At 39.5% G+C, this 13,928-nt stretch overlaps 1 protein-coding gene across 2 annotated transcripts in view; it reads right to left on the bottom strand.

Moving 5' to 3' along the window:
* Positions 1-13,928, bottom strand: part of SHOC2 (SHOC2 leucine rich repeat scaffold protein) — a 63,448-nt gene that overhangs the window by 38,241 nt on the left and 11,279 nt on the right. For both annotated transcript variants that reach the window (XM_084210537.1, XM_084210536.1), the window contains one exon: positions 6-940. In XM_084210537.1, coding sequence (XP_084066663.1) covers positions 6-708 — 703 coding nt within the window. In that variant the 5' untranslated portion in view covers positions 709-940. The remainder of the gene's footprint in view (positions 1-5; positions 941-13,928) is intronic.

Genomic DNA, 13,928 nt, shown 5'->3' with positions numbered 1-13,928 from the left:
CTTACCAATTTCAGCAGGTAGTTGCTTGATTTTGTTCTCTCGTATGCTAAGCATGGTGAGTTTTGACAAGTTTTTGATATCCTTTTCCACAGTAGTTATGCGATTAAAGCGTAGGTACAGCGTGGCCAGGGAGCTGAGCCTGTACACCACCGAGGGGATTTCTCGCAGTTTGTTGTGCCGCAGGTCAAGCATGCGCAGTTTCTTCAAGTTATCAAGAGAGTCAGGCAAACTGGTGAGTGAGTTTTCACTCAGAGCCAGCGTCACCAGGTTCACCAGACAGCCCACCTCTGCTGGTAGGCACTGCAGTTTGTTACTGTATAAATAAAGTTCTGTCAACTGCGTTAGCTCTTTGACAGCTGATGGAAGCAAGTGTATAGACCTCTTGGACAAGTCCAAGCGCATGGAATTCTCTTCCCGGCATTTATTTAGCTCTTTGATCACTTCAGCATTGCTGGATTTTTTGCGAGTACCTGTAGCAGGATTAGGTCTTTTTATCGTATTGTCCACTGAAAATGCTACCCCAGGCTGCGTGCTACTGGAGTCCTTCTTTCCATCTTTGGCATCTTTCCCTTTGGTCTTAGGCTCCTTTTCTTTGCTCTCTTTCCCAAATCCTCCGGAGGCCTTTGCCTCCTTCTCCCTTTCTTTTGATGATTGGACTTTTGGATCCTTCTCTTTACAGTCCTTTTCTTTTCCTAGATTACTACTCATGGTGACTCAACGTTCAGCAAGCACCACATGAAATCTGTTTCTGAAGTCCACAAGAACAATCCAATGCTGAGGCAACAAGGATCCTTAAAACACGCAAGTGTTGAACCCAGGGGGGAGCTTCAGAGGTGTGACACCCATTTGCTACATATTGGTTCTGAAGGCACTCTTTCCTAATCCTGCTATCAGGAGATTCAGCTGTAGAGATCAGGTCAAATACTCCGTATTAGTATTTCTGGAACACAGAGAAGAGAAGCCAAAGTTAGTGTAAATATAAAACTTCAGTCAAATACTGAGTGTTTCTACATCAAGCCTGTGCTCACTAACTCAGGTTAATGATTTGTCCTTCTGTTCAAATGTCAATGAAAAACCCAAGGCTAAATCAAAAATACTACACATACTGCTCACAAAACCAACTGTGGTACATGAACTGTACTAATTAGTATATGTGAGGGAAGAAAAATCACAATTCTTAAACATAATACTGCCTTCGAGACTACATTTGACTCACCATCTTATGTCTTACCTAGTTCTTACACAAACCCCTTGGTCATCAACATCAATATTCTCTCTGCCCTCAATGCAGCCAATAAATATCTGCTATAATTTTAAGCGCCAGTCTCTTCAAAGAAACCTGTATAGGCTTATTCTTTCAGCACAAGAGAATCTCAGTTCAATCTACAGTAATATCTAATAAGCTCAGTAACACAAACACTTTGCCTTGAAGTCTCTCTTCTCTCCAGCTCTGAACTGCAGGTCTCTGCTTTGCATGTGGAGCAGAACGTTCCCACCAGCTTCACATGCTTTGAAGAACCAAGCACAAGGATTTTTAAAAGACACCTATCTAAAAGTCAGCCCAAAGCCCAAAAGAAACAATATATTATGTTTCAAGATAAGCAAAATTATGAAGGAATTTCTCTTGGGAGTAGGACACAATATATCTTTACCATATCTTGAATTTTCCCCTCAATAAATACAATGCAGCCTAATAAGTGAACAGATGTCTCAAACCTATAAAGACCAATTTACATTTTTACAAAATCATCATGCATCATGAAAAGTAGCTTTTCTTCATGTTTCAATTCAAAACACATGACATGCCCAAGAACTTCATGATTCTGTGTAATGTGGAAATGTTTTGGAATGTATCTTTGCATAAGAAAAATAAACAATCAATAGCAACAGTAATTTCATGTCTCCATATTATTCCACCTTTTAGCTTTGATACAAAGTATCCACTGCTGAAGCAAGGTCCCTTTTTCCCAGCCACCTTATTTAAATACTATTAAAACCTTCACAGGAACTGTGTCACTGTCCTGGCGGTCCAACTTCTGCACAAGTTCATAAAGCTTGTAATCAAAATCAATTAAATAATATTTTGCATACTAAAGCCATCAGCAAGTCCTATAAATACAAACATTTTTTAGCAAAACTCAAGTAACCATTTTTAATTGTGGTCATGTTGTGTATGATTACCTTCAAATACAAAAACGCACATGGAGAACACAAAGCTGAACACTTTGCTCTATATACAGATACACATATTCATTCATAATTTTTAAAAAGGAGAAGAAAATCTATTTAAAGATGATCAGAAGGACCAGTCACTTCACCCACAGCTTCAAATCCAGCTGTTTAGTAAAAATGCTCGAAAGAGAACCTGCCGCAGGAGGTGCCTTCCAGTCCTTCACCTTGATTCATTACTGCTGCAGCATCACCAAGTGTGCTACAAACACTGTAATACCAAAAAAAGATAACCCCTCCCCCCCAAAAGAAGCTCAAAATTGCCTCCAGTTCCTGTGTTCTGGACAGCTGTGTTAAAAAGGACCATGGCTGAATGCTAGCAGCAACAAGCAAAAACAGTTTTTAACTTGGAAATTTTCTGCCCTGTTGAGTTTCCTAAAGCAGCACAAGCCAGTTCTTTACTAGAAGTTCTTTACTGGTTCTATCCTTAAGATTTCCACGTGGCTTTTACACCATCCATTAATTTAACCTCTCCTCAAGATTACTAACCTCACCAGATTATATTTAAAACTGCTTCTCAGCAATGTATAATCTACACGCTTGTAAAATGCCAGTAATAGGACATGCAATGACTCCCAATGCAAAAACACAGCTGACTAAAGGGTGGGAGCCCCAAAGGCTTGACAAGGTTTTCATTATGAAACAGTAACACAAAGAGTCTACAGCTAACACAGTTTCTGAATTCTGAATAATACAAAGAAAAGAGACCTGAGTGCCAGAACAGCTACTGCTCCTCAGCCAGTCCCCGAAGTGCGAAATACTCAAAGGGCCGCTGCTCTCTTGAGCTTTCAATTTAATCAAATTTAGGACCCATCAAGAGATTTGTTTCATTTCTTATGTGCACAGCAGCTGGAGGAGGTTTAGAAAGAGCCTCAGAAAGGAAAGACTGCTAGAGATTAGTGCTGCTGAAAGCAGCTCGGCACTGCAAGCACTCCAAATAATCTGCACGCATTTCACTGTCTTGGTTAGCAATAACTTGAATTGTACCTAGAAAGAAATTAAATGTTCATCTTCAATGCTGTACATGATCTCTACTGCAGATCATTCAAGCTGATGGGGTTACTCACATACATCAAGTCAAACCTGCATGTAAACTTTTGGTGGGTATTAGTGTAATAACACATACTACAGAGGAAGTTAAATATGTTTCAAAAGGTTATGCATATTTTTCAAGCCCTTTCAGTTAAAGGACAAGAGTCACTATCAATTCTAAACTACAGTTAAACAAGCATTCATTGTATCTCAAAAGGAGAGCTTCTTTCAGAGATATTTTTAGCAAAAGGAAATTAAGTGAAATTAGCTAGTTCTGCCAACTACTTCCATTTTCCAATGCTGTTCAAACTGACTTCCTGTCAATATTAATTGACATAAAAACATTTAGCTATTATGTCCTGGAGAACTTGGAAAATTTAATAAGACTCTTGCTTGGCACAGTATGTGAGGGGAAAAATAACTTTTAAAGAAGTTAAGGAAAATAATCTCTTCCCTGTTCCGAGTATTACCTTTTTAAAGTAAAATGTTTGTAAATAGCTATAAATAACCAACTTCAGAGTTTTGATCCACTCCTCATGATGTCTGGTGAACATAAACCAGATATATTTCATTTGTTCTGTCATCTGTAACTGATGAAACCTCAGAAGCAGAACTGTATCACCTTCCTTACTGTCTGGAAAAGAAGTAAGGATTTTACCTTGTAAATTTTTGTAAATTTGCATTGACCTTGTAAATGTTAATTTTTTTTTTTTAGTATGTACAAGTAATTGAAAAGAGATTTCAGTTTTTCTGAGCAATACAATCTAAAACATTTATGCAATAAATGCTTTATTAAAAGTGCAGTAATGTAGGAACATTGTGCAGTTCTAGGAATAACACTACACTAATCACGGCAATTTGGCAATATAAATACCGATGTTTCCTGGTCACTATCTAACACAATATGAGGCTTGAGATAAAGGATTTCAGCCAACTGCTATTCAAGTAAGACTGTAAAAGCCTTAACTGTCTCCTACCCACTACTGCAAAGTAGTGGGACTCCCCAGAACAGGCTGTTCCCTGCATGAAATACTCCCAGCAGTCCCTCACTTCCCAGAGGACGCCTTCAAGTGTCTTGTGACTTGCAATTATATGAAAGTTTCCTGTGACTTGTAATTATATGAAAGTATCCTGTGAGTTCACAGAGATGGCTTGAGAAGAAATTGTTACATGAAATAAAGAGCCTCCCACAGCTGAAACATTTCCCTCTCAAGTGATGAGGCTAACCAACAGCAGGATTCTCTGCCAAAGGAAAATCATCGTGGCATGTCATCTTACAAAATGGTCACTTCACAGCTCCACCTAAACCCTTACTGGTTCCCCTTCTGTGTTTCAGTAGCCAAACCAGGCACTTCAAACCATAAACATTTCTGATATTCTCAGCATGTAATATCTAAGGCATCATTTTCACTAAAGTGTAACACATTATACTCAACTGTAACAGAATTTTACTTCTGTAATGTAGCAAGAGACATACAGACCTGCATTTTAAAAGAAATTTCTTTACAACATATAGAACTTTTTATCACAATAGGAATGATTTTTTTCTTCATTCTGTGTTTGCACTAAACTTAACCACACCACGGCTAGGGCTTTTCAACCTAAATAACAGCAGAGGATCATTCCAAATACAAAACAAGTCAAAGAAATAAGGAATCAGCCCACACTTGATGCTCTGGAGTAAGCAGACAATTTTTCTACTACATAATAATAAATAAAATGTTCTGAGATTAAAATTCTGATATAGGTATTTCTGATTAGTCAGCCCTAAGTGATTCTTAACAACAAGGCAGAGTTCAAATGCTATCTGGTAATTGCAGCAACACCTCTTCACAAACACACTAAAAAAAAAATCTACCCTTGTTAAAAGTATTTACCTTTTAATTAGAGCAGCATGGGATACATCAAAAACATTTCATATTCCAGCACACCACAAAGATGAACACATCAATAAGCAATGGATGAAATTTAAAGCTTAGCCCAAGTGGCTACAATGAATTTCCATTTTCAATACCACATATGCAAAAAACAAAACAAACAAACAAGCAAAAAAAAAAAAAAAAAAAAAACCAACAAAACCAAACCCCCTCCCCAAAAAAAAACCAAAAAAACCCAACCCAAAAAATCCTCAACCACCATAGTCACTACTTTCATTTGGAAACCCAAATAGCTTAAGCCAACGAGTCACTTGCAAACAAAGCACATTCTCTCCTACAATTTGCTAGCTTCAAACATCTGACCTGAGTTTTCATCTGTGTAAGTGCATTTCAGCTTCTGCCGCTGCAGCCACCACGGACCAGCTGGGAGCAAACTGCTGAATCAGTCACCAACGGTTGCACAGCTCCTCTAAACACAAAACCTCACTCAGAAGTATGGAGACAGCAAGGGAATAACCAGCCATCACTCCACCAGAGATCAAAAACAGCCTCATCTATCTCAACAAGAGCAGTGCTCCTGAAATATGCCAGCTAGACAGCTTCTCTTCTTTGGGAAGAAACCTGTTATTCCAGGGTACAGGGTGCTCAACGGCAGCAGGGCAATACTGTCATGGTGCCAGCTACCCTGGTTGGCCTGTTCAATAGAAAAGGCTGACAATTAAATACATCTCAGTTCTCTAAGTGGATGGCCAGCAGATGGTAGTTCACAGACTACCAATTCAGCCTGACTTCAACACCCCAGGATGTGACACAGCTTTCACCCTAATCCCCTCTCATGCTGAGGGAGCGGCTTGTTCACTGCAGGCACAGCCTGAGCCTGGGCAAGGAGGAGGCCTGCACCCTGACAGCCCTCCAAGCCCTTCAGAACATCTTCATCTGCCACAGGACTGCAGCCAAGAGCATCCCAACTGTTTGCTGCCTTCACGGCTGCCAAACGGCCGAGCGTAACCCAGCCTCGCATTCCAGCAAAACCTGGGGGTCGAGGGAATGACTGAGCAAACCTCAGTCCAAGGGGGCAACAACTGCATTTAGACCATCTCTAAGGGCTTCCATATGCTTCACTTGTGGTGTCTTAAATCTGCAAGCACATCTGTAACTACAGGCACCTAATTATAAACCTATGTGCAGTTACACCTGGAGTAACTATAAATAAGCAAGTGAGTTTCTAAAGGTTTTGAAGGCTGATGATTGTGTGCTTGCAGAAGCTGGCAGATCTCCCCGGACACCCCATCCCAGCTTCTGACACAACCATGCCCTCTCAGGGCAAATGGGCAGGCACATGGACATCACTGCTGAGTTTGAAGCTTTGGAATCCATCTTTTCACACACTGGTCACCTGCTTTGCTGCTCTCTGGAAGCACTTCCTGTACTAAGTGCCAGGTCACATACCAAAGTCCAGAGCAGTCGGGACAAAAAGGCTCCACACTTGCAGACAGAAAGTCACCTATGCAGACAGCAAGTCACCTACGCCTTAAGTTCCTAAGAGGACAAAATAATCTTTTGTGCCCTGCCTTTGAACTCACCTAGTAAGTACAAAAATATACATACTGTGATTCATTCTGTGTGCTCCAACATTATTTTTATGAAGCACTCTCTCTTCTCCTTTGCAGGAACAAAAACCCACTAGTTTTTTGGCCAAGTTATAAAATACCATTGCATGTTTTTGCAGAAACAGACTCCAAGAGCAAAGAATTCTGCTAACTCCATGGAGCAGCTTATTTTAATATGTAAAAAGGTACTTTCTACATGTGTGCCCCTCCAGCATGTACCTTTTGAGCTGCATGTCTCCATTTCCATGGCAACTTGCTTTATCAACAAGCTGTGTAATCCTGCATAATATAAGAAATTTGAAAATCTCAACTTTCTAGATGAAACAAATTTCCAGGATTTAGTGCTTGTTCTAATAGCTCTTAAAAGGGTCATTCTAAATGGATTTGTCAGTCTAGGAAAACCCAGTTCTTGTTTTTGTGACCATACAACTTGTCGATCTATAGTGGCATACAACCTTCTGCAAGAGCAAGCGCTCCCAATACACCCAATATCCTCCTTTGAATAAAGATCACCCATTTGTAGCAATTAATTTCCAACCTAAAACAACCTTTCACTATTACAATTACACAGCACCCAGACACAACTACTCAGATCCCTCAACAACTCTTATAAACAAAGGAAGCAACGTGCCACACACTGTTTTGTTACTAATTTGACAGAAAATGGCACTGGTCCCACCAAAGGTGATGATACCAACTACAAAGCAGCATCAAATATTTTTCATTCATTCATCATTTCCTCTGAGCAATAAAAACAACTTATCAAAACAAAACCTACTAAAAAGGAGACTAAATATGAATTACAAGCAAGAGAGAAAGTAAACACACAAAGCAACAGTAGAGTAACATATTATCTATATTATCAACAAATTAAGTTGTGTTGATCCTACAGAGATTGGGACAAAGCGCACACAAAACCCCATCACAGCTAAACAAAAACAACTACTATATAGGGTAGCATCCCACCCTGGCCCCTAACAGCAACACAGGATTATCTACCAAAAATCATGTTTATTGTAGCAGTTCTCTGTTTATTTATCTCTGAATTTGATGCAGTAAGTTTCCTCACCTTCTTCAACACGCTTTTCTGTAATAATCATGACGATTTCACAAAGTTCAGTGTGGGATGATTATCAGTCCCTCAAATTCTCTGACCATAATAAGTGACTGTATGTCACTGGATCCTTTTGCAGAGGAACACTATGCTAGAAAAAAAAGCCTATCTGAAAAACAACTGAAGATATGTTTTTAACACCATTCTGTTGAAAAGGAGCAATGACTCTTTACCTTCTATGTTCTAGGATACAAAGCCACAATAACTACATTATTGCAGCTCAGCACTGAACAATTACTGGCCTCTCTTCAATTTTTTTATTGTTTTTAGCTAAAATTATTTGCAGTTCTTGATATTCAGTTAAGACAACAAAAGCCTGGACATATTTGTTTTATTGAACACCTAGTTTAAATATAACTAAAGCATTGAAAAGGAAATCTGCAGTAGCATTTACTTTTCAACTAACATTGTGAGTTTCAAAAGTATAGAAGTGAGTGTCAAAGTCCAAAAAATTCTTTACCTACAAGTTTCCAATTGCACATCTCCTCACCTTTAATATCATTAACATATTTTAGATCTGAGCAGTTCTTAGAAAATAAATAGCTCCTTGAACAGATCAGCATTCTTTCCAGAGAAAAGATAACAACCACAATCAGCATCAAATTTGCTGCAAACTAAGTGTACATTTCTGCTTCATTACAAGTAAATTAAATAAAATTTATTTGAAAACTGCACAATGATCAGCTAGAGTTGTTTCTTTATGACAGTATATTTTCCCAAAATTTTACATTACATATTTAAATATTACAGGACACCAAAACAAATTTAGACTGAATGAAAAGTCAAAAAAATCTACACATCTTGCCCCATTACTGCTCAAGCAGTGCTCTTTCCAGTGAGGTTTATTTGTTTGGTTTTGTAATCTGACTCTTTCAGATAAATGCATTTTTCCTGGTGAAAGCAACTGATTCAGGCCAGGTTAATATATATACGTATGTGTGTATATATATATAACGTGAGGACAAAGAAATTGCTGTGTTTCAGCTAACTACATATAAGTTAAAATATTCTCATCTCTTTTCTCCAGCAATCATTTGCCTAAACATGATGTGACTGACCACTTCTGCCATCCAAATACTCAGATGCAAGAACTAGAAAATGTCAAAGAGAAATGCTATTTTCCCTGTATTATGTGTGCCCACTCCAGCTGGAGTCTCATTTTTAACTGCTACATTTCTGAGCTTAATTGCATTCTGCCCACTCAGTTTCAACTGGCTTTTGCATTATTCCCTCCCTGTCCTCACCCTCTTATGCTGCATTACTGCACATGGTTAAGCAGATTACCACATTCCAGTGGGCACCACATTCCAATGGATTCCATGTTCCTGCACCACTGCTTGAAACGATGCTCAGCCACAGCTGGAGAAGCCAAAGCAACTCAGAAATACCTTGGGGAACTTCACAAATTAATGGCACCATGGAAATGTAGGCTCATTATACACCCTGAGGAGGTGATGAACACCAAAATTACTCCCAAGCCTCTTTCAAAGCTTTCAACTGCTTTCCCCCATTGAGCATAACAGAATTAAACACAATGACATAAAGCAGTGAAGTATTATTGAAACAAACAGATGCATTCCAGAGGTGATTCAGGTGGCCCTGCATACAGCCAGGGCTCTGGGGCAAAGGCTTCCTCAAACATGTTGATCTGTAGAAGACTTCCCTCCTTCAAGGTGACATTTGGCAGCATCTGCCTGCCAGCCCTCAGGGTTTTTTGGATTGTTTTGGGGTTGGAGAGAGGGGCTTTGAGGGAGCATAAGAATAGAGGGAAAAGGTAAGATAATTTACTTGCAAGACTAACAGCTGGTAAAAGCACATGGCTTTGTTCAAGTTGATGGGAATCTTAACACCAATTTCATAACTATGGCAGTTTTAGTTTAGACTAGGGACCTCAAATCTATTACAATGTTTGGTGTTACAGTGAATTTCACCACATATTCACTCCTGGTCACGCAGTCTAACAAGAAAACTAAAAGGAGTTCCTGTGGCAACAAAGCTCTGGGTATTTCATACAGCCTGAGCCTGCTTCACCTCCTCAACACCAGGAGCTTCTGACACAAGGCATTCTCACAGAGCAAGGCAACCCAGAGGGACCAAAGAGGTCTTTACTTTCAGCTGAGACACCCTCCTACATCCGTTCTCCCCACCTCCCTCTGGGTCACAGCAGCCACACAGAGGAAAAAGCTCCTGCCAGGAGCACAGGCAAGCTGAGAAAGAGGCAGGAGCTGGAGCAAGAACAAAGATGGGATGCTGGCAGGCACAGGTGATGGGCAAGAAGCAGCTGAAATTCTACATAAGAGTATCACAGACATGAAAATACTGAGAAAATAATCAGTCAACAGGCACCCCTCCTGCTTCTACACACTGCATGGAGAAGGGGTCTTGGAGATGGCAAAAGTATGTAGTGATTAAAGAGACATGGAGCACACTCTGACAAGTATGGTCACCTACAGCACTGGAAGCCATCTCATTCACACCTACCTAATTCTGATTGCTTTATATTGAAAACTTAATTTTCATAACTTCTTAAGGGTATTTTTATTTAGTTTTTTACATCTTTTCTTCCCCACTCAACATTGAATGCATTAGCATTACAAAAAACCCAAAAATGACAGCAAGTTCATCCACATTCTTACAGATTCCTAAGATTATCCCAGAGATTTCTTTCCCAGGATAGCAGACGAAAGTGAAACAAACAAGGACAAGAAAGAAAGATCTGTTCATCTTTCTGTTATGAACCATGAAATATCCAGACCTACCATGAATTCTCCTCATCCTCATCCCCACTGTCACAGAGCCTCAAGCACAAAACACCCTCAGCCCCAGCACTGAACATTATTCTGCTCATAACTTTGAGCCCAATTAAAAGATTATTTCACATATACTAACAATTCTGGAAAACACATGATAAATTGGGTCCTTTCACAGGAACAAGATGTTTTCCTTCAAAAGAAAAAAAAAAGTAAAAAGAAAGCCACTATGATCCCTTCCAAGCAGATTCTTCAAAATCTGTTCAGATGAGCCATCCTTTTTCTTAAAAAAAAAAAAAAAAAAAAACACACCAAAATGTCTTCAATTACAATTTTCCTAGAAACAGAGAAAAACATGATTTCTGCTTGTCAAAAAACAGCTCAGTGATAGACTCTTAGCACACTTGAAAGGCTGATGTATTGCAGAAGTAGAAAGCAGCAGCAGTGCTAACCTGAAAAACGCCATGGAAAAAAAATTAGATGCAATCTGAACAAAACAACATTGTATAAATATTGCAACAATACCTTTTACCTCACCACTTTCCAAAAAATTAAAAAGATAATGGAAATTTGAAAAAACTGATGAATAAGCAGGCTAGCTTAGAGCTACACTAAAGTTCACATCACTATCCTAACAAAATTAAGATCAAAACTGTACTATATGCCTATTTATACTGAGTGACACTTTTGCACCTTACTGGCCTTTGTTTCAGACAGAAAACAGATGTCATAAATGTCTAGATAATTCAGCAAGAAATTGTCTGTTTGTGAACATTTAAAATGCAACCTTTACAGCAGCTCAGGTACAACAGTGTCTTACCAGGCCTGCTGGTCTCCAGATATTTGTGTCTTGCAGAATCTGTTCCCATTGAACAGATGGACCAGAGGATTGCACTGAACTTCACAAGCTGAGAACGGGTGATTCTCTGCACTGGGATTGCCCACATCTGCTCCTCTCTGACCTGCACAGAGGTGAGGATGCTCTCAGCTCCTTGCAGAGTGACCCTGACCCAACCCCCAGCTAACAGCTCAACAAAGTGATGGAGCCTTAACTAATGCACAGGGCAGGAGAGGGGCATTTCAACCACTTAAGTGACATCCACATGAGTTGCACAGGTTGAACCAACTCAGATTAAAAGACAGTGAGCCCTTTTCAAACCAAGTGTAATCCAGAAAGTATTAGACATATGCTCAAAATACTCAGAAAAAATACACAGCCTCACAAATTGACTTGAAGGACTGAACAAATTTTAGTATGACAATATGCTCCAGAACAATATGTTCAAAATAAGGGTACTATATATATATGAACAGTATGAGAATACTAAGAACATATCGGAGGTTGTGAGAACAGAGCTCCAGAACAGAAAGAATAAGAAACTCAAACACTGTAGAAACACTGTACCTGAAACTCTAAAAACAAATAAATAAAAATCAGTTTAACAAATAAGTTGATTAAATAATTTTAACTAATACTTGCTACCTGCTTGTTCCTTTTCCACTCAACCATTCTCAAAATAGTGAGGAAGGAAGAAAAAACAATCACAGGAATGACACTTCCAATAAAAAAATAAGGGTTAAGAAAAAGAGAGCAAACACCAGTAGAGGTAAAAGACAGATGAAAACCACCAGCATGCACCTGAAGACAGGAGTACTGGGTACAGGCTGCAAGGAACTCTGACAATGTACAGGAATAACCAAAGAGAAGTAGCAGACACACAGGCAGGACATCAGAACTGGCTAAGAAGGATGTGTGGAGCAGGACCTGGACTGCCGCGAGCCCTGCAACAGGGCACGGCCAGTGCCACCCTCCCAGCCAGGCACAACACGCCACAGCCATTCCTCCATCTCACCACAAGCCTTGCTCCATCCCTCCCTTTGCTGCAAGGCAAGAAACATCCAGTTACATGCACTATTTTATTCCTATCTGGGGCTAAAGCACATCAGCACGTGTCTGAGAAAACCTCCTCCCCACCGGCCCCCAGCTCCTGTCATTCTTGGGCATAAGGTTGTGCAAACAGGGGCAGCTTCTCTCCCCCACAATTCCTCCTTCCTCCCCCCCTTCTAACATTCTCTGACAATAATTCTTCAAACAGGAGGTGGAGAAGTTGCAATCTGAAGAGCTGAATATCAGTGTGTACTGCACAAATTCCTACCAAACCAAAAGCTTCTGTGATTCTTACAGAGTAGCATAACTAGTCTGAGAACTGCCACTATTAGCTTAGTATTGAAGCACACTTAAATGCTATAAACAGGAATTAACAATTTTGTAAAAACAAATATACACATTAAATATTTTTATATTAGATAGGCATCCTATGGGGATCAAATTCAGGCATGATGCAAAGAAGGAAATTTTAATTTTAAATTATTCTTGCTTTCTAAGGCTAAATTTGATCCGTGCTTGTGAGGACTACCAGTTGGAAACATGACTGAGAGAGAAAGGTTTAACCACAGCCTGGTTTTGACACACTGTGTGCTGTCCTCTAACTCCTAAATTCCTCATGTCAGATCTGTGCAGATGATACTGTTTCACTGCTCATTTTCTCACAACCAACTTTTAGCTTATTTTGCAGAGCAAATAACGCTACCACTAAATCCAGACCAGATGATCCCTGCCAACACTCAGACTCATCACTGTGGGCTGCATTACAGCATGATCTTACACAGCACCATCTTGTTCCTACTTCTAGCATCTATCAATAAATTACTATTTTGATTGAGGAGCTCTTCATCTCTCTCCAGAAGAATGTGGTATCTTCAATGGATGTTTCTATGGGTCCACTTCTTCTCATATTTATAAATACACCATAACTACAGGAATCTGCTAGAAAATTGTCTATGCTCTTCATCCTTTAGCCATGCTACCATTAAGTCTAGATGGGACTACAAAGAGCTATCTAAGGAAAAAAAAAAAATCAGTGTCAAAGTATTTATTGCCCAAATAGCCCTTCTACCTGCCCTTTAGAAATAGGAAGCAAATCATTGTCCTGCAAGACAGTTCTGGCCTGTGGACTGCTTCCAAGCCATGCTGCCCTGCATGCTCCAACACATTAGTCATGCCTGCATATACAATAAATGAAGTTGCTAATAGAGATACAAAAGGCTGACCGTTAAATAAAAAGGGAGAGAACACAGCAAATCCAAATTAGGCTGACAAAATACCATCTGCTCTAGTTAAAATTTCTTCCTCATCTGTATTATCATCAGGAACTCTCCATTTGTTATTTATTATTTCTAGATACTGTTTCAAATATTAGGAGATTTATATAAAAGCCACATTACTTAATTCAAGTACCACTAGTTGTCACCAGAA

Source organism: Fringilla coelebs (genome assembly GCF_963513975.1).
Source record: "Fringilla coelebs genome assembly, chromosome: 8".
Classification (NCBI taxonomy): Eukaryota; Metazoa; Chordata; class Aves; order Passeriformes; family Fringillidae; genus Fringilla; species Fringilla coelebs.
Note: the sequence above shows the minus strand (reverse complement) of the source record. Positions and strands in the feature narration are given on the sequence as shown.